The 22,214-nt window shown below is 46.8% G+C and overlaps 1 protein-coding gene across 2 annotated transcripts in view; it reads right to left on the reverse strand.

Moving 5' to 3' along the window:
- LOC147911622 (pseudouridine-5'-phosphatase-like) overlaps window positions 1-21,388 on the reverse strand; it is a 55,504-nt gene extending 34,116 nt beyond the window's left edge. The window contains exon 1 of one of the 2 annotated variants that reach the window (XM_087427915.1): window positions 20,938-21,388. In XM_087427915.1, coding sequence (XP_087284041.1) covers window positions 20,938-21,007 — 70 coding nt within the window. In that variant the 5' untranslated portion in view covers window positions 21,008-21,388. Of the gene's footprint in view, window positions 1-19,956; window positions 20,323-20,937 lie in introns of those variants that run through there. The other variant, XM_087427914.1, reaches the window with a different exon arrangement.
- Window positions 21,389-22,214: the final 826 nt, after the last annotated feature.

The following is a 22,214-nucleotide window of genomic DNA, read 5'->3' on the forward strand; positions in this document are numbered from 1 at the left end:
TCCCAAGTGAGGTTGGAAAGAAAGCCCACGGTGAGACAGTGCTGCTCCTGAGAGGGTCTCAAGAGGGTGCATGTAAAAATCTACGGAGGAGAAGATTCACTAATGAAAACACACGTCAAGTGACAGGAGAAGGGGACCCCGGCTGGGCCTTGTCTGAGGGAGGGCATGCCCCCCTCAGACATGTGGAGCTCCTGTGGAGCTCCTGTCCCCAGTCCCAGCCTTCCCCAGATGGGCACAGGGCGCAGAGGAGCAGGAACACAGGACGGCGCCCCTTACCCTGGGGAGCTGCAGGAGTCATCCCTCCACGCCCATATCGTCCTGGCTAAAAGCAGGTTCCGCTCCTCTGTTACTTTTAATTATGGGGGAGGTAGGCTGGAAGGGATAATTTAAGAGAAGAGCAGGTACCCTGGCTCCCACGGGTGACGGCCTGGCCCAACCACGGAAACAGTGAGGCTCCTCAGACAGAAAGGACACACAAGTAGGTGGCCTGGGATGGGGGAGACTGGGGTGTGGAAGGAGCTGGGGCCAGTGGAGGTTCCCTGCTGGTGACAGAACGATGGGACTTGTTGTGCTCCGAGGGCTTTCTCTGCGGTTGGCTCTGTGATGGGCCCTTCTGCAGCCTTAATGGTGGTGGTGGGAGGATCAAGAGTTGTTGGTCTGGATTTACAAATTCAAGAGAGCTACAAGATCTTAAGCTGAGTTGTCCAAAGGAGAGTGAGTCTTATATCCTGCAAATATTGGAATCAAAATAATGTTTTTACATTCATTTGTGCAAAAAGCTGATATACATAATAAAGAGGAAAGAGCCCCGATGGATACTGAACCCTATGACTCACTATATGCTATATACACGCATGTTGTTCTCCTCTTTCTAAAAGCATACTTTTAGCAGGAGTCTGCATGCACAAAACAGGCTTTTTAAATCAGTTTTTTCTAGTCCCAGATATTGATGACCTCTCCCTTTTTTATATCTTTTGCCTTCTCACTTTTCCTACATGGATTTTTCAAAGCGGAACCTCAGAAGGTACAGATGCTGACTGAAGCTTGCTTTCCTATTTCCTGTAAGGAGGCAGCAGATGTTTTATAGAATAGGATATTTATCTCCCCCCTTTTTTTGAATCTGGGCTCCATCAGCAGGAGTCATGCTGCTGCAGATTCTGTCTGGGGCCAATACCACCCGAGCACCACTGAGGGTGCGGGTACAGGACTCCGGGAGATCTTCCTCCTCTTTTCCACTCGGGATGATTTATAAAGACTGTGCCAACACAGCACGTTTGGATTCACATTCTGATCACCCACTTGCAAACCAAAGTATATTAGAAGGGATAATGTAAGAGAGCGTATTCAGAGAGTACGTAATGCTCCCTTACCGTGGAACCCACATGGAACAGCGATAATATGTCAGGGTAAAGGCATACTCAATGCCTGTCTCCAAAAAGAATTCTCCCTAGGTCAAATTTACTCGAGACTATTACCCGAGTCACCCTATGACTGGGTATGTATTTCCTTCTCAATCAACATGACTTCAGTCTTTGAACGGGGCTCACCAAACCAAAAAATGTTCTAACTGAAGGTGGCATGAATCCAAGAATTATTATAGATCGTTACTTTATTTTTTGTTTTGGAAAATTTCATCAAGCAAGGTTTGGAAACACTAAAAAATGCAATACCCTTTATACATGAATGTTTGTTTTTTGGTTCACTATCCAAGGACCAATTCAAAAATTTCTTTGGCCACCTTTCTAAATCATGCTAAATTGCTTTAAAATGAGATGAAGAATAGTGATACTCTGGCACTTTTTTTTTATAACTTAAAGCAGTGGTTCACAAATGGGGGATGATTTTGTCCACTAGCAGACATAAAAGACAAGATACATGTGTTTTGGTTTGTAAATCATTTTTCTCCTATGTAATTTAAAAGATAACTGCATAAAGCAATAATTATAAATCTCTGTTGATGTGCACATAATGTATAAAGATGTAATCTTTATGACAAAAACAGCACAAAGGAGGGGGGTGGGAATGGAGCTATATAGAAGCAAAGTTTTGTATACTATTTAAACTAAGTTGCTATTAATGCAAACGAGATTGTTATAAGTTAAGATGTTAACTGTAATCCTCAGAGCAACATTAAGAATGTAACTGAAATATATATAACAAAAGAAACGACAAGAGAATTAAAATAGTACAATAGAAAATATCTAGTTAATGTAAAAGAAGGCAATAATGGAGGAATATAAGGAACAACAACAACAAAATAAGACATACAGAAAACAAATAACAAAATGCCATATAGAAACCCTATCTAATCAATAATGGTGTTACATGTAAATGGTCAGAACCCCAATTAAAAGGTAAAGACTAGCAGAATGGATTAAAAAAAGAAAAACAACATGCTCCAACCATATGCTGTCTACAACACACACTTTAGATTGAAAAGTGGGAAAAGGTTGTAAGTAAAAGGATGGAAAAGATATCCCATGCAAACAGTAACCAAAAGAGGGATATGTCACATAAGACAGACTTAAGACAAACATTTTTACTAGAAACAAAACAAAGAAATTTAATAGAAACATTTTATAAGGAGAGTTCATTCCCTCAAGAAGATGCAACAATTATAAACATATATGAACCTTATAACAGAGCCCCAAACTACAGGGAACAAAAACTGGCAAAATTGAAGGGAGAAATAAATGATTCAACAATAGTAGTTGGAGACTTCGATACCATACTTTCAATAATGGATAGAAAAACTAGACTGAAAATTAACAGGGAAATACAAGACTTGATTTAAAACACTTAACTATTTAAACACCATAAACCAACTAGACTTAACAGACATTTATGGAACACCCCACCCAACCATAATAAAACACACATTCTTCTCAAGTACACGTGGACCATTCTCCAGGAAAGACGATCTGCTAGGCCAGAAAACAAGTCTCAGTAAATTTACAAAGGCTTGAAACCATCCGAAACATATCCCCAATCAACAGTGGAATGAAATCAGAAATCAGTAGCAGAAAAAAAATGGGGGAAATTCATATACATGTGGAAATTAAGCAACACACGCCTAAATATTCAATGGTCAGAGAAGAAATTACAAGGGAAATTAGAAGATATTTTGGGATGGATGAAAATGAAAACACAGCACACCAAAACCTAAGGAATGCAACAAAAGCAGTGCTTAGAGGGAAGTTGATGGCTAAAAATGCCTCTATTAAAAAAGAATGGTCAGAGAGGGGAAACATTGATGTGTATGAAGACGAGGAAGGGGCCGTGGGCCAAGCAATGGGGGCAGCCTCTAGGAGCTGGAAAAGACAAGGAAACAGATTCTCCCCTAGAGCCTCCAGAAGGAAGCAGCCCTGCCAATGCCTTGATTTTAACTCCATGAGACTGATGAGGGATTTCTGACCTTCAGAACTGCAACATTATACACATTATACATCTGTGCTGTCTTAAGCCACTCAGTTTGTGGTAACTTGCTGCAGCAACAGAAACTAAGACAATAAGAAACTTTCCGGGCCAGTCCGGTGGTGTTGTGGTTAAGTTTGCACGCTCCACTTTGGCCACCTGGGGTTTGCAGGTTCAGATCCCGGGCGCGGACCTACACACCGCTCATCAAGCCGTGCTGTGGCAGGTGTCCCCTATAATGCAGAGGAAGATGGGCACAGATGTTAGCCCAGGGCCAGTCTTCCTCAGCAAAAAGAGGAGGATTGGCAACCATGTTAGGTCAGGGTTGATCCTTCTCACAAAAAAAAAAAAAAAAAAAAAAGGAAACTTTCTCAGCCATCTCTTTTTCTTTGGCTAACTGGGCTTCTCTCAATGACTCTCAAACAGATCAAAAACACAACATAAGAATAAACCTTTCTTAACATTTCATTCACAAGTGCCTTGACAACCAAAGGTCCAGGCTACATACAGACAGCTCACAGAACTACATGTGACAACTTCCCAGAGGCCACCCACCAGCCGTTAAAGGACACCATAGCCTCGGCTTGTCCTACTGCACATGCATAAATCTTATTAATCACTGGGGTTTTTTTCCCTCCATTTCGTATGGACACACCATGACACCTCCCTTTAGTGAATGTCGGTAATTTATATTCTTATGGAATGAGGTTGCCTTCTCTGTGAACATGTAGAGGCTCCTCAGACACAGAATTAAGGGTGGCTCCGTGTCCGTTTTCCAAGTCGTGTTGGTATATGACCTCATGAGTTGCTACCGTAAGTCAGACAGAGTACATGAAAGATCTCCAGCATTCCATCAGATATTTCAATAGCCCTCTCTAGGATTGGCATGGACCTGGGAAGTACAATAAAAGAATGCAGAATTCTTGTCAGGTTCAAAGAGTATTGGATTTAGGTAGAAATACATTTACATACGTTAAGAAATGGAAAATCTAGTCAGCTGGAAGGGAATGGAAGGTACGTGGGAGGGCACTGGTTTTCCCTAATGGACAGGCACCTCTCAACTCCTCAAACATTCAGAGATGTTTAAGAGAAGGACGGCAACTGAATAAATTTTTGTGTGCTATTTATTATTTTATTACTTGTACTCTTCAAGCGAATTGGGGCAACCTTGCTGTAAACAAACTTTTAAACGCACACTTATATTACTAATTTTCACTCACAATTTAAGACGACATTAGGGAACTCTATTGGGACAGTCAAGTGAACTTTATGTTTATCATTTTTGTAAACTTCATTTATTAGGCTTAAAGTGATCACTGGCTATACAAAAAGGTTTCGGTTGTTAATTCAGATGAGGAAAGTACTCAACAAGGAAATAAAATATATTAGTTTTATAAATGTGGCTTAACGAGCACAAAGGTGTTTAGCATTATCAAAAATTTGTCAATAGAGTCAAATACTGTTATGGCCTCTTAACAGGTAGGGTTAAAATCTACGCGATTTGTAAACAGAATAAGCAGAAATTAAATGTGTAAGGAACAGGTACGTTTTTGAACCTCTAACGTTAATAGCTGATAAATTTTTTAAACCAAAGCGTACAGCAGCCAACTCAGAACACAGAATTCCATCAGTAATGTTACGCACCCATGATGCCCCACCCGTGTGTGTGTGTCAGCTACAGGAGAAGAGCAGAGAGGGAGAAAGGGCTGGAACCCAACGGCACCACAGGCACAGCGTCACTGCCCTGGGGCAGAACTATGCTCCTGGCACTCCATGCTGGTACCCAGAATGGAGTTTCCTCTAATCTATAACAGGTGGCCAGGCACATCTGGAAATAAGACAGCTCCACGGGTATGGGAAGGGTTTTCTGAACATGGGTCTGGGTATCTAGTTTCTATTTCCAACATTTCTCTTTGGGAAACGTGTTCCTATTATCCACGTACCTCACGCTTGAATTATTTTAGGCCCTTTGTTTACAGGCTAATGTCGATGCAAATGAATGACGACATGGACAATATTCAGACAGCCGTCAGATGAAAGAGCAGGGCCCAAGGTGATCACTCACGAATAATCAAGAATATGTATAATTAGATCCTAAGTTCCCAGCCCAAGCCCCCACCACCTCTTTTCTGTAATTGGCAACTCTTTATTAAGTATAATTACACTTAAATGCAGCTGGACTTGGAGCTCTTGCAGGTGAAATGAGAAGATGAGCCCAGTTCTTACGTGGGAAGACAGGACAGAGGCCTTAGCCTTTGGCAGATCTGGCAACCACTGCTTTGAACGTAATTGGGGAAACCAAGGACGTGCAAAGGAGGAGACAGGATGTCATTAGTTATACCCCGATATTTCATTAACAACACGTACAGATCACAGGGCACACACCAAATGACCTCCCTGGTTCTCTTCTAGTTTCTGTTCTTGTACTGCCTGTGCTGTACCGAAAATGAAATGTGGAGAGATGGGAGTGGTCTCCTATATTGGAGCCAGCTCGTCCCTGCCGTGTCATATAACATTTACCCATCCACGCGAACAAACAGGTGTTCACCAATTGGGGTTTCTCCAACGATAAACACACCATGTCTGCGCACTGTTCTAAGTGCTCAGACTCGAGCAGTCTACAGAACTGACCCAGATCCAACCTTCATGGAGAACATAGTATGGAAGCCAATGTTTTGCTCACGGATCTGCTCCCAGCCTCAAGAGAGTCAGGCGGAGCTCTTCCGTGCCTTCAGAGGGCTGTAAGCATTCTCCCTACCCCAAGTCCCCACCGCAAAAGAGGAGCTGGATGCAAACACTGTCGCCAGCAATGACTGCCTCTTTGGGAAGTACCACTTATTTATTACTGCATCATAGAACAGCCTGGACTTTTAGTTCAGAATATGATCTCCTTCCTTTTTCAAGGGCTCCAACTCTTTCAAGACCCCACCTCTGGTAAGACAGCTTTGGTGAAGGCAAAGGAAGGTGCCATCCTAACCTCCTTACCAGTGGAAACGTCTTATTTGGACAGCACAGAGCATAGGCTGTGCCCTTCTGATGTAGCAAGCATCGACTAGTGTGAAGAATTACTTTGGGTGTAAAGCTATGAGTGACAAAATAGAGCATCTCTCTGATGTTCGCAGCCAAGCTGCAGCAAGAAGGAAGGGAGGGAACGAGAAGACTTCAACGTCGTGAAAACTCCCCCACGTCGACACATCCCACAGACTGAACCCCCAAGGGCAGGCTTTCACACAGGGGTTAAGGAGGAATCAGAGGGCTAAAGGGCAGCCTGAGAATGAGGAAGGATCCGACCTGCTCCCTCCGTACCAGAGTAGCACGTTCTCCTCCTGGCTTCCAAATCCCTTTCTTTTCTCTATTTCCATGGAAAACAAAACAAAACATACAGCAAAACACAGTGGGCACGTAAGCCAATGGAGCTAAACTTCTAGATCCTTCCTTCCTTGACTAACTCTCCACCTCTATGAGTGTGTGCATTATATGTGGGAAGAGGGACTTCAAAACGTAAATTTAAAATGTCTTATAGGTACCACCACCATCCAAAGATGGGTCTAGGTTGATAGCCATCTATTTCAGGTTTCTTTGTAGGGTGACAGCACCCAGGGTTTTGTTTGCTTTCAATGGGAAACGATGGTAGTTTTCATCCATGATGTCAACCTACAAAGTTGCCCAGACTTGCAGGCGACTCAGACTCAACATGTCCACATGCCCGGAACAGAACTCATCACTTGTCTAAACACTTGTTGCCCTCTCTGGTCTCTACTTCAGAACAAGCCAGTACTATTCACCCAAGCCAGAGGGGAATCTTCGCCAGCTCCTTCTCCCTCAGTCCCTGAAACCCAGAGGTCAACTTAACAGGCTCTGAATCAGGCATCTCCTCTTTCATGCAACCCTTTGTGCCCTTGTAGTGGTGGCCCCCCAAAAGATGCATCCACATTGTAACCCCCTGGTACCTGTGAATGTGACCTGATTTGGAGGAAGGGTCTTTGCAGGTGTGATTAAGTTAAGGGTCTTGAGATGACATCCTCCTGCATTATCCTGGAGGGTCCTGAATCCAATGACAGGGGTCCTCATAAGAGAGAAGCGAGAAGCCACGTGAAGAAGGAAGGAGAAACTAGAGGCAGGCGGCCACAAGCCCCGGGACTCCTGGAGCCCTCAGAAGCTGGAAGAGGCAGGAAGGACCCTCCCCTAGAGCCTCCAGAGGGAGCACAGCCCTGCTGTCACTGATTTTGGACTTCTGGCCTCCAGAACTGTGAGAAAATAAATTTCTGTTGCTTTCAGCCAGCCAGTTTGTGGTAACTTGCTACAGCAGCCCTAGGAAGCTAACACAGTCCTTATCTCAGTCACCCTGACGATCACAATAGCCTCCTAGCCAGACTCCCAGTGTCCAAGCTTTAGTCGTACACATCATCAAAGAGACCTGTCTGCAGCATCCTCTGCCTACAAGGTTGCCCCACAGCTGTGAGGTAGAATCTGAATTCCTGAGTATGGCACAAGGGCTCGCCGTACCCTGTCCTGGGCATACCTTCCTGCCTCTGCTCCCATCATCGACGGGAGTAACCTCTTTTCTGGTCACGCAAGAGCCGCCTTTTCTCAACCTCTGTCTGCTCTGTTACATTTGCACAGTGCCCTCCTGGCCTGGAATAGTCCTGGCACTTCCTTCTCCACCTAACCAACTCCCACAGCTCTAGTCCCGGGAAGCGCAGGGACGGCGTTGTACCCACTCCCTGCACCAGTGTCAGTACCGCGCATTTGGGGGGCATGCTATAAAACGCTGTGGGATTCATGAATTGAAGGAACACCCCGAGCATTTCTCTCTCTCCTCAAGAGCCCTCGTGGACCTGTTCTATCATGCTTTTCTTCAATTCCTTTTGGACTTAAAAGCTCTCCCCCGAAACAAACTCTCAACAGCAGAAAACACCATCTGTCTTCAGCCATCCGGATGGACCCACCTACAGGCTGGCAGCCTTAAGCCTCTTTAGCTGCCTCAGATGCCTGGCTACCTGTATTGCTCAAATGACCCAGTGGGCGACTGTAAATGCTTTTATTGGGCTGCTCTCAGCTGGCCAAGGTGAGCACAACTGGTTTAACAAGATGGGTGCTGAGTTACGGCTGGAGCTTTCAGAAAGGAGCAAGTTCATCGGGCTACACCCGGCAAACCCAGAGATGACTTAACTGTGTTATAACCACACATCCAAGCACAAAAACCCAGCACACGGGACGGGAGAGGGCATCCGATACACCGCAGGCAGAGCTGAGGGTTATTTTTACCCGCAGACACGATCTTTCTCTTGGAAAGAATTTAGGGACCGGTTTATGGCCAAATTCCTCTGACAAAGGAATTTGGGACATTTTAGCAAAAAACCCCTGGTGAGGTCTACCTTCTCACCAAAGCCTTCTCCATCCGAATATGCCTGGGCCCCAGCACTCTGTTTGTAGGTTCACCCACACGGGCACCAAAATCCAACCACCACCAGTGATCTTTCTGGAAGTGACAGAACCGCCCTTGAGAACACCTGAGTCTGTTGAATTGTTGCCTCTTTTCCTCAAGCTGTGAGAAGAGGCACGAGGTGGTAACCGTCACAGTCACTGCCTCTGAAGTTAAGCCGCTTGATCTCATGAAGCCTCGCTTCCCTCCTTTGCAACATGGGCAATGACGGCATTAACCGTGCACCCTCGGCCCCCTGAGAGTTAAAAGAGGTGACACAGGCACAGTGCTCGCAATGGCTCTGGACACACGGGAAAGGCTCTTGACGAATATTAGCTGTTATTAGATGAGGAAAAAGACAGAGAGCCTAAAGAAAGGCAGTGGCAGCTGGAATGACACAATAACAACTCTGAAATATTTAGAAATAAGTAGGTACTTGGAACGTTGGGGACTGGGGAGGGTGAGGAATGGAAGATTCGAAGGCTACTCTGGTCTCTGACGTGTGCGGCTCCCCGGGAATGCAGGAGAGGAGCAGATCTGGCAGAGAATTCTAGGCTCCGTTTGAAATACGGGGTTCGGCGCTGCCTCTGGGCAGCTCAGGTCAGAACACCCGGTGGTTCCTGTGAAGTGTCGCTGGAGCTCGAGAGAGAGGTGAGGGCAGTCGACAGAGGTCGAGTCTTGAGAGCAAGAGCATTCGCTGAAGCCAGGCGTGCACAAGAGATCTCCACAGAGAGAAGGGGTCCAAGGGCAAGTCACAGGGGCCCCAAACAGAAGAGAGGAGGGAGAGAGAGCCACGAGGAAGACAGAAGAGGGACAGGCAGTGATGCCAATGAGGCAGACTCCCAGGGGCAGAGTGGGGAAGCAGGAAACGAAGCAGAAAGTTCTGGAAATCTAAGAAAAGAGTGCCTACTGGATCTGGCTGCACGGAAATCACTGCTCCCTTTGTCAGCACAACTTCTGTGGCCAGTGGGGAGGAAAGGAGTTTGCAGGAAGCTGGGTCGATGAGCGAGCAGGGGCAGAGAACGTGGTCTGCCTTTTCATGAAGCTTGGCCGAGGATGCAAACAGGGAGTTATGCTGTGGCTACGGCGGGACCACCAGGCTGAAGCAGTGTTTCCGCGTCTGTTTAAATGACAGACTTAACATACTTTATGAGAGGTATATAAGCATGAAACAAGAAGAAAGAGCATCAGCTTAACATTCAGAAAAAAAGGAGCAAGAAGCTTGCATTTTAGAGAAAGATCCTTGAGGAAGGAAGGGCCAGGACCCCAGCTGAGGCAGAGGCACCAGCTTCAACAGGAGGAGGACCATTTCATCCCAAAGGGAAAGAGGAAATGATGCCTGCAGATTCCTGTCAACGTACCCCAATCTAGGACACTGATGAAGAGACACTTTTAAAGTACACCCTCAAAATCAGGACCCCAACTCTATTCCCAACCCAATAGTAGAAACAATTAATTGTAACTATCGAGACAGGTACATTGCGTTTATTTTTATAGAGTTGATTAGATAAAGATGGTAAAGTCCTTTAGGCTACTTCACAGAAGTGCCATCCCCTCACTAAGCGGGGACATTATTTTACTCGATCTAATAATAGACGCTATGGCCATAAAGAAGGGCTGCACAATATATTCAGATGATTAAATCTCTTCTGCAAAATCAGGTTCAACAGTGCAGTAAGGGCCCTGGGTTAGATATTAACATGGTCTTCAATCTGATTGTTTTCATATCCTGATACGCCTCTGGAGGCCTAGGAGATGTCACGTGCTGCCTGTGACATGCACAAAGGCTGAAGATGAGGAGTGTGCAGGGGTCTGTGGGAACACCGGGATGGGTAATTTTACCAAACCCATAGAGCACGTAAATAGGCGTTGAGATGGGCAGGGCTTCATCTGAGACTGCAGCTAGTGTTTCATAAGCAAGAGTGGTCTTGGGCGGCCGTCTCGATAGATCCTTTATGAGATAAGACTGAAACGCTAGACATCAGTTTGCTGATCTTTGAGGAAGGACCTCCACCTGCGTCTGTACCAGTGAGGGTTGGCACAGCAACAGACACGTCCATGGGTTCCAATGTGTGGCTCCAAGACTGCCCACAGAGACACATGATGAGGTGCCCAAGTAGGAGTCAGGGGGCCAGACTTGCACTGGGCTCTTCCACTAGCTAACCAGGTGGTCCTGTGTCAGTTTCTTTGTAGAGAGGATGAGATGCTTCAATTCCAAATCTCAAATTCAATTCTAATTCCACTTTATAATGCCAGTCACCTAAATACTAATGTGTAGTCACCAAAATGTCCGTGCAAAGGTCAAAATATCAGGTGGCAAAAGTTAGTAACTCAGGCGGACGTAAAGTTTACCTTGATTACATGTAATCATCATACAAAAAAAATGTTATCGATTTAACCAAAATAATCATACAAAAAAAATGTTATCAATTTAATCAAAGGAAATGCTTTATAAGATAAATGAGGGAAGCAAGATGCAGAAAGAAAATAGGAACACACTAGAGGACTATACTGAAATCAGCAAAACGTTGAGTATTTAATGAAATCTATGATTATTTGTAGCCAGAAGAAAAATGAGTAATGCCTTGCTGCAAAAAATTTCTTTAATAACCAAGTGATTTTTTTAAAAAGCAAGAGAGAGCTAAAGGGTTTCTAAGCTATTGAAATGGAGGTAAACAAGACAAAGAGAACTCTGAATGCGTACGCACAGGTAACCCCCAGGACCCTGACTCCAGGGACAACACTGGGCCCAACGGAACGAAAACGACATGCAGGTATTACCTTCACGTGGGCATCCCTTTAAGAACCATCCCAGGGCCGGCCCTGTGGCTTGGTGGTTAAGTGCGCGCACTGCGATGCTGGTGACCCGGGTTCGGATCCCGGGTGCGCATCGAGGCACCACTTCTCCGTTCATCCTGAGGCCGAGTCCCACATACAGCAACTAGAAGGATGTGCAGCTACGATACACAACTATCCACTGGGGCTTTGGGGGGAAAAATAAAATAAATAAAATCTTAAAAAAAAAAAAAAAAAGAACCATCCCATTATTGCACTCAAGTTCTAGCTCCACAGAGTCCCCTTAAACCTTGGTAGCCCACGGGTAGTAAGCGATGAAATAAACGCATGCCTAGAGCTGCAGAAGTCAGCTGAGCGGTGCACTGAGATTGGTCACGAGAGCTCAGGGACTCAGCTGTCAGGTTAATAGGAAACGCTATCATCAGGTCTAATCAGCACACCACACCATGTGAAACGCAGGTATGGGTCGGTGGCGACTTTTGGAAGAAATTTAGGAGGCTGCTACTCTCTCTTTCCTGAGTGTGACCTCCTGACAAAATATCAGCTTCCTTTTAAGACACCACCCACAGGAAATGCGGTGCAAAATGGTCTTTACAAATCCTGAGGGCTGGCTCCAACCGCACTGTGAGGAAAAGACGAGGAGCTGGAGAATGAGAACAGTGAGGGGGTCTCTTCCTTTCTGAACGTCCTCTAGTGACATACACATCACGGACTGCGCAGCCAACTGAATTTTCCAGAGAGGTAAAGGTTCTGGAACTGTTCATTTTAGGGTTCTAATGTGAATCTTCTAAAGATGTATGTTTCACATTCTTGTCTCTTTAAATAGACTCTACTGATTCCTACCTAATAATTTGTTTTTATTTTTGCTTTTCAGTGGTTCATGCTTAAGGCTTAATCCTCCCATTCCTTTTTTGTTTTACTTTTCAAGTAGACAGAAAAGTCGAAAGTAGTACAGGAGAGACCCACACAACCTACACCTTATGCAACAAACAAAATCTGCAGACAACATGACACTTCATTCCTGTATGCCTCTGCATGCTTCTCTAAAAAATAAGGACCCTCTTCTACACAGCCAAAATGCTGTGCCATTGGGGTACCACCAAACCCTGGCAAATTAACAATAATGGGAGAACATCAAGTAAATATCCAGTGCATATCACTGTTCTCCAACTGTCACAAAAATGTATCTCATCGAGGTTTTCCCTCAATCTAATATCCAGTGAGCTTTGCACTTACGTCCCTGTCGCCTCTCTGACATTTTCAAGAGTCCAGCCCAGTGACCGTGTAGAATGTCCTACACTCTGGATTTGTCTGGTAGTTTCCACATGGTGTCACCTGACTTGTTCCTGTATCCCTCTGAACCGGAAACTACTCCCAGAGGCTCGACTGATTCAGCTTAACCATTGTGGCATCCCTTCGGAAGGCACACAGTGACAAGGCGCTCCACCATTGGCACAGTTAAGTGGGAACCATCGGTTAAGCAGTGGCCCCTGGAACTGTCCATTGCGAAGGTACGTCTGCCTGTGCTATTTGTCAGCACCCTGTGGCGTGGCACTCGGGCACTATCTGGACACCCTCACCCCCCTCCACATTGAACCCAACGGTCTTGGCTTCCACTTGTGACGCTTGTCTGAACCATCTATGCTGGGGATTGCAAAATGGTGAATGGACTAATTCTACCATTCGTTCTGTATTTGTTAACTGGCATTCTTCTGTAAAGCAGCTGTCCTCCTTCCCACCACACCCCTGTCTCTCTCTCTCTCTTTTGAGGATCATGACACACGGATTTCTTCTTTTTTTAATTTAGAATACTATAATCTGCTACAGTCACTATTCTTTTGATTTCAAACCATCCTGCATTCTGGCAGTGGGGCCCTTCCTTGCATTCTGGCATAAGAAGGTGCCCTAGGCTCATCTTGTATTTTATGGGCCACAGACTGGAATCTGCCACTTCTCCTTGGCCTTGGTTCCTTTCCTTGGGTATGGTATTTAGAAATCAAGAACTTAATCACTTTAAGTACCCATGAACATTGCTCTGTGGGGTGTGGAATGTAAAACTACATTGAAAACTATGCACCTCTGTCTCAAATATTAAGCTTACCCTTTAAAAGTGGATACAGCGCAGGCAACTGTACTTGCTTTTAATGCACCTATGCTTTCTAAGGAGTCTGACGGCAAAGGTCTGAACACCCTTGGACCTCACCATCAAACACCACTCAGAGAGATCAGGGTATGTGGTCTGCGTTAGGCAGAGGTAGAAGCAGTGTGATCTGCAGGGCTGCAGAGGAACCCGTCCAGACAGACCTCCCCCAGGTTCCTGGGAGCACCCTCTCTTCAGAGTGGGCGCTGCGGCTTCCCCTGCAACCACACCCTGCCCATTCTTCTGCCTAATGGTTCAGGCCTTTGAGACACACAGGCATTACGGCTACCACCTATACCTGGTCTCTCAGGCTCCGGACTGACTTCTCAGCAAAATGTCCCAAACACCAGCACGGAAGACAAGAGTCAACTTGACAGCTTTCCTGATGACAAGACTTCTCAGTGGGGCTGGGACTGGAGTGAGGGCACCGACCACACACTGACCATCTGTAACATCTCCCCAAATAGGCGATGAGGTAGTGCAGGATGTTCTTGCCACAAACGAATGGCTGAGCCCAACGGAGGCACTAGGCGTAACTTCCAGATCAGAGGAAATACAGGGGATGGAGGAACAAGTAAGATGGCACCATGTGGAAACCCGACAAATCCAGAATGTAGGACGTTCTCTAAGATAACTGGCCTGGAGTCTTCCAAAAGTCACCATCATGGGGGAAAACACAGGTTATGTGGTTGGAAGATGGGACGAGGTTTTCTAGTTTAAACCAGGCTAACGGGACATAACTACCATCTGGACCCCAGTTTGGAAAACACTAGGGTGAGCTCAGCCCCACAAAGAGGCCATCCTTGCCTCCACGATTAATGATTAAAACGATTAATGATCATATTAAAATGATCATTAATAAGAAGTCATCTTTTTTTAACACAAACTCTCTGCTTGACAAAAATAATCTCTTCTCTGCTTCAGAAAACATGTTTATTGCTCAGCCATGTCTTCTCCTGGTCTGAAATATCCGTTTCTCGTCTTGGCTCCTCTCTATACTTGACAGCACAGCTTCCCCCCTCATTTCAACTCAAAACACTGCTCTGTCCATAGCATGTCCTCACCATGTTTATTACCAACGATTACTCACACATTTCACCCATCATGTTTTGTGTCCCAGCTGGGCTACTAAGACGACTAAGGGAAGAGACTCATTTTGAAGCCCCTACTGCCGCTGACAATCTTTTCTAACAGATAAGGAATTAGTAAATTCACACCTCTAGAGCTGTGCTGTCCACCATGGTGGCTACTTAAATGTAAATAAAGTACAACTAAATAAAGTGACACGTTCAGTTCCTCAGGTGCATTAACCACACTGGACATGTCCAGGTGCCACCCGTGGCTCCTGTCCAGGACAGCGCAGATACAGAACGTTCCCAGCATGACAGGTGGTTCTGCTGGATGGACAGTGCTGGTCCAGAGAGTAAACAGGTGCGCAGTCCTCATGAACGACACTCCACTTCTCTGACACGTGCATGGGGCAGGGCACAGGAGAGGGAGGGAAGCCTGGTGCTGATTCTAGCTTCTGTCTCCACGGCCTCAAACAAGCTCAGATGTGCAAACTATGACCGTGTGCTCTCATCTCACGTACAGACTGGACACATCTATTGAGAGCTGCACAAACTTTGGTTTGCTCCCGGATCTGTCCCTCACTAGCCATGTGAGCTGCGAGATTTTTAAATAGAGCATTGTCGATCACAAAAGGGCATATATGTTGGCTTAGCTCCTAGGCCTAGGAGAGGAGAGTCAACGGCCGTCAACTGCCCAGCCCAGTGCCACGAGCCACACAGACGGAACTGGCGGTAAGGGCATGCAGAGGTGACCACCCTCATCCCAGGCTGGGGCCCTTTCCGCACAGCCGCTTGGTACACGCTTACCTACTAACCGTAGGCATTACAGCAAAGGACATGAGGGAGTCAGAGAAAAATGTAAGGGAGTTAAGCATCTGCCAAACGCTCAGAAGAGTATGTTAACAAGTGTGAGAATGATCTCCTCCTCTGCAAAGCCACAGGGGAAAAGTTCCATAAGCAGAAACGTATGTGTTAGTTATTACGTTTTCAAGAAAATCCTCATTACACGCCCTGAAGGCAAGTTTAAACTATAGATGTCTGCACCATAAAACAAAGACTGCCCGCCCCCATTTTAAAAAAATTAAGTGAAGATTTAAATATATCCAATGCTGTAACGATTAGTCATTGGTATTCACGGGCACCTGACAGTAGGAAATTATTTTCAAATGTAATCCACTCTGGTATCACACTAGTGTCCCTTCCAGCTACGGGCTGTGTATCGATCACTTTCCAAACATCCCATCCAAAGGTCTGACCATCGCTTGGCTATCTACATAACGAGCGCTTTCTTGGGGGCATCATTTCCCCTTTTACAGTAAATCTCCATCTGCCCCTGAAAAATGACACAGCAGAACTGGTATTTAAATTATAGTAGTTTAAAAATGAAAAAAAAAAAAAAAAGAATCAAGAGTAAACAGCAAATAATCAGAAAGAACAAAGGGACCTAAGACTCCCCAGCACACAGCTTTTGAAGGAGAAGGAAGAACAAGGCACGGCCGGGTCATAGGAAAAGAGGATGACTGCTCTCCCACGATGATGACCAGTTTGCACAGCTAAGATGCTGAACAAAACCAGGCAGTGAGGGTGAGGAAGCTGCGAGAAAACAAGGAAAGGGCATCTCACACCCGCACGGACGGGAATCCGCTGAATACTTAGTCCTATTGCCAGCTGAACAAAACTCTGGTTTATCAGCAGAATTTTGCAATTTACATCTCACTCCCTTCTCAATTATGCTAGAAACAGGAGCAGCTGTGGTGGACATCTAACCTCGAACGACAAGAACAAACAAGGCTGATGTGGTTCAGGTCTGCTAGGAAGCAGAACCTATGAGAGTGGAGTTTACCAACTTCAGTCTATAACTGGATTGCTTTTTATTACAGATGAATTTCCTCTAATCTACAATACAGTCTACCCTTACCTTCCCCAGACCCCCACCAGCATCTTACTCCACATCTTTCTGGACCCTGTTCTACGCTCGCCACATTCCAGACACCTTTCCAGTTTCCACAAGAAGAGATGATCACCCATCGATTACACTGCAATGAGAGCTGAAGCCAGGGCCCCGTTAAGTGTGGGCTCTGCTCTGTGTCAAGGCCTCAGAGCGGCCTCCAAATTTCAGCCAACTCGTTTGCAAACATGGGCGGAACCTAAATTTCACCCAACAAAGTGACATAAAACCCAAGTACGTGCTGTTAGCTCCCGGCGGGGGGCCAGGGCAGACTGAAGGTGAACGTACCACAGCATAGCTGTCCCCACATCCAGAAAGAGACCCCAGTGCACGCAACAAAGTGCGGAGAGGTCTCTCAAACAAAGAGCATGCGACGTTTATCTCACTCAACTGGGATCTCTGAGTTCTGAGGGTAGACAACCACCACATATGGAGGCATCCTGAACGATCCTTCCTCTGCTCTAGCTTCCTGAGAAGGTGCCATGGCTCTTTGGGAATGCACAGGTACTGTAACATTAGGTGATCAGAACCAATGGACACTGAAAGGCTCCTATCTCCACTTGTAAACCTCTTATGTGTTACGTGGGGTCAACTGACAACGTATGTCGGTTCTTCCGAAAATTAATCCAGGGCACGTGCTAAGGTTATATAAGAAAATCCTATTTTTGTCATCAGCTTCACGGATGTCCCAGTGTCTAAAGAAATTATCCCAGGTGAAGTGAACGGGAGAATGACCATGTGTGACGGGACTCCAACCACAGACTGGGCATGCCTGTTCAGGCGACCAGTGATGTCCTGGGCTCAGTGAGCACCACAGAGCTCCCGCCCGTCCCAGAGCTTATGGGGTCTCCTGGGCCCCAGACAGAGACACAGGCACCTCCAAACAGTCTCAAGTGCTGTTACGTGGCCAGTCGGAAGCTCTGGGACTGGGACCAGGTACAGAACAGGTTATCTATTGCACTACGTGAAGGTAAAGTAGAAGCCACGTGTCACCCACTGAAATCCCGCAATCTGTGTGCATTTATGGAGACATGACAAAATATAATCACCACCAAGAATATTCTCCTCACAGATCTATTGTATTATTTCCTGCTGATGTTTTAAGAATGTGAAAATAAGCTTACTTTTCTTTGCTGACTTTTTAAGGATTTTAAGTAATTACTGTATCAGACTCCTAGAAAATACGTTTTACATGTACTGAAATTCCTAATTCTGAATATTCTTAACATCCACCCTCCACCTGGTTATCAACAGCAGGCATCATGGGTTGCTTCCTAAAGCCCTGGGCCTGGGTTGTCCAACACGCGGGCACTCCCCAAATGTGGCTACTGAACACTAGAAATGTGGCTATTTTAAGCTGAGCTGTGCTGCTGTGAGTATAACATACACACAGATTTCAAAGACTGGGTATCAAAAACGAATGCAAACTGCCTCGATGATTTTTATACTGATTATGTGTTGAGTAATAATATTTTGGATATGTTAGGATAGAAAAAAATGTACCAGTCAAGTTAATTTATCTTTTTGTTTTAGTGTCGCGTCCAGAAAATTGTATATGGTCCTACTTCTGTTAGACAGCACTGCCCTGGACAGCAAACTTCCTTGTCTTTTAGAGAGAACGGGCCCACCTCTTGTGCTCCTAATTTCAGTTATTTACGAACTAGATAATCTTCCCTAGCCAGGAGCGGGGATACTGTTTAATCCTTGTCATCTTCTTCCCTCAAAATCTTGTCCGAGTCCATAAATAACCTCAGTCCCCTTTTCTCTTAAATGGCCTTTGCGAGCCAAAATTATTACCTAGATCAGAGCTGACTGTTACCTTGTGTCAACAAAAACAGAACCCAAAGGCATCTTTTCTGTTTGAAAGGACAAGTAACAGCATCATACATTTCAAAAGCACTGGGAAGAGCCCGGGTGTTCTTGTCAACATTTCTGCAAAAATCTCCATTGACTTCTTGATTCTCTTCTGATTAAACAAGCTTCTCCTGTAACGTAGGAATTCCCCAAGAAACTATTTGTTTCCAATTGCACTTCCCCGAGAACTGGAGCGTTGTGGCTACATTGACAAACAGAACTTCCTGGGGGAACGCATTCGAAATTCCCAAAAGCAGGCCTACTGCAAAAGAATCATTATAAATTGATGATATATTGTGATGCAGACAACAGATGTCTCGAAGCGAGGTGCTGAGGAGTTAGAGTAGGCATAATTGGGTAGATTAAGGGAGATCAAGTCGTACATTTTGGAAAGCGGTGTTTTATACAAGACATTTTGTAAAAGAATGGAATAAGCAAAGGTGAATTTCTGAGAAAGTTCTGCAAGGCCTTACTCCCTCAAAGAAGAGTTAGGGAAGAAAGGAGAAAATGGCGGAGGGGGGAGGGCTAAGTCTTATCTCCCCAAATGCCACTAATTCTTGGTTCTGTGACGCTTCAGGGAGTTGGGTAACACTGCCAGGAGCTAAACCATTAAATTTGTCCTAACTAGTAAAGAGGAGATCCTGGCTGATAACTTCCCCTGCAGGTACCATCACATAAGTCAAGCATTCACCGCTTCAGGGAACGGCTATGTGTGAATCTAGAGTCAGGAGTAAGTGTCAAGCTCATTGAGAAGTTTAATAAATTTAATTTTAATGAGACATCCCGGTTTGCATTAAAATTACTAAGACTCCCACAACAGGTTCTCTGGACCTTTCCTTAGAGGGTAAGGAATTTATTTGACAATTTCACTTCTTGGCCATCTGAGCAGGAAAATTCATGTCTACCAACTATACTGAGGAACCCCAGAAGCTTTCCCAAATTGAGTCATTTCACACTTATTAGCTGCATACACTGTTCTCCCCAATTAGTGATTTCTATAGGGATTTTTTTTTTCCTTAGGAATTCATGCGTTTCTATCTTTGGGTCCCTAAAATGAAGACACTTTTTTGTGTGCCTTTTAAAAAATCAGTCTCGTAACTACTGAACCACAGAGCCACCATCAGCAGAGGAAAGGTCACACTCACCACGTACTATGAGCACAACATCACTTATATTTTGAATCAAATGGATCTAGAATCATTTCTCAGCTTTGCACTTTATTAGCTGTGCAACCTGAGGCAAGTAACTCTACCTCTCTGAGTGTCAGTATTTTTGTTTTTAATTAGTCAATGCAAATATTTCCTCCTACCTTGCAGGATTTTATGAGATGCAGCAATAACGCATGTACACCTCCACCAGGTCAGCAGTCCACATAAAGCATGCAGCCTTCTGGAGGCTAAGAGGTCAGGCTTTGGGGAGCGCTCAGGACAGTTCCCTCCTGAGTTCATAAATGGAGCGTTTTCTTCTTTGAATCCGTCTTTGCTGGTGAAACTCGTGCCTACCCCGATCGACTATCAGACTGTTTAGTGCATGTACAAAGAGTGATAATCCTTCAAACCCATACCACGCGCGCTTCTCAAACTTTCAGGCACTAAGGTTAAAAGGCAGATTCTGATTTGAGCAGGTGTGGGATGGGGCCTGGGGTTCTGCATGGCCAGGCAGCTCCCAGGAGATGCCCGTGCTGCGGGGTCCCTCTGGGCAGCCGGACCCCTTAGCAGGGCTCTTCCACCTGCGCACTCCAGACAGTGGCCGCTGGATACTGTGCGGTGGTATGGGCCGCCCTGTGCATTGCGGGGGGTTCAGCAGCATTCCCGGCCTCTACCTCCAAGATGCCAGTATAACTGCCCCCGCTCCCAGGGAGGACACCCCAGGTGCCTCCAGACGTTGCCACGTGTCCCCAGGTGGACGGCTTGAGGACCGCCGCCCTGGAGGATGCTGCAGGCGAGGCGCTTGCAGCTCTGCGCAGGCCGGCAGGGAGCCTGGAGGCTCGCGCGCACACGGGGAAACTGAGGCCGGGCTGCGCTCCCGCGGCCGGCGCGGGGGTCCCCGACGCCGCGCCCTCGCGCGCCGCCCCCACGCTCTCCGTCCCCACGCGCGGCGCGGCCACCGGAAGTGGGCGTCCCGGACGGCGAGGAGGCCGCAGTCCCGCGCGCGGCCGGCCGGACCCGGGCCCCGCCGTCCCCGCTGCTGTCCCGCCGGGGGTCCCGGACACGGCCCTGCGCGCCCGCGCCCCCCGCCCCGCGCGCGCCCTCCCCGGGAAGCCCCCGCGGAGGCGGCCGCCGCTACCCACCCAGAAGCAGGCCGTCCATGTCAAAGAGCAGGTGGGTGACCGGCCGGAGCGGGGACACGCGTGCTGCCATGCTGCTGTGTTCTGGTCCGAGTGCGGCCGGAGAAGAAAAGCGCGCCCGCGGGCCCTGGGGCCGCGCCGGTGCCCGCCGGCTGCGCACGCGCGCTCCGGCCCCGCGCACGCGCGCCCGGGACGCCCACCGCCGCGGGGCCTGCGTTCGGCGCGGGCGGGCGCGACGAGTTAGCCCACATTCCCCCCGGCTCGCTGCACACCCGTAAGCGGGTCGGGATGCTCATTCAAGGGCCGCGCAGAGCCGAGTTCCCGGGCCGCGGCAAATGCATGGCTTGAATCTGGAAAGGCGCCTGAGGAAAGTGGGACATCCTACAAGGACGGTGCATGGGGTTGTTGGGGAGAGGGGTGCAAAGATGCTCAGGGTGGCATCTCTGCGAGCCACCAGGTAAACGTGCAGGCAGGTGGCCTTAGTCACGGAGTCCCCCGGTGGGGGGACTGGCGGCCCGGGACCCTCAGCAAGTTTCTCTTTCAGTTTTGCCCGCCCGCCTCCCCGCGGTCCCCACCAGGCGCGTGCGCAGTGGCGCGCGGGTCTGCAGCCTAGGCGTCTGCATTTCCCGGAGCATCCCTCCCCCCACCTCCTCCCGGCCGAAATCTGATAGGAGAGGGCTGAAATAGTAAGGATTTTTTAAATGCCTTGCCGTTTTTTTCCATCCTATGTTTCATCTGTCTTTGGTTGCTCTGAGTTTTACTCCTCTTCCAAGTTTTTTGAATGCAACCAGAATAGCTTTTTTTTTTTTTTCCACTCTCAGAAATACCTTTTGCCCTTGTTTCTATTTAATGTTAGTTGATGTTGCATATGCACGTTTAAACGTAAGGATGGGACCTTTCAAGAAGCAGAAATAAGAATGTTCCAGAGAGTTTAAAATGTGAGGGTGTCTTTCTGGCGAATTGCGAAAACTGTATACTGCGGACACGCCTGGATTCAGCAAGACTGCTTATTCACCATGACAGGCAGTGAACCGCTGTGCCTCAGTTTCCTCGTGTGAAAAATGGAGGTGTCAAATGAGCGGAGGCAGGTCATGTTCTTAATATGAGCAAATAGTATGTGTTCAGCTAATTGGTGTCTTTTTAGAGCTGTTGCTTGTAAGAGACTTTCCTCTGTTTACTCCAGTCACGATTTCCTTTTGAGGACACTGGACCTCAGAGAAGGCAATTCATCAACCAGTTAGTGAGGGGACTGTGACCCACAATGTGCTGGGCTGCTGTAA

This window comes from Ceratotherium simum, chromosome Y, assembly GCF_057802395.1.
Source record: "Ceratotherium simum simum isolate JZ-2026a chromosome Y, ASM5780239v1, whole genome shotgun sequence".
Lineage (NCBI taxonomy): Eukaryota > Metazoa > Chordata > Mammalia > Perissodactyla > Rhinocerotidae > Ceratotherium > Ceratotherium simum.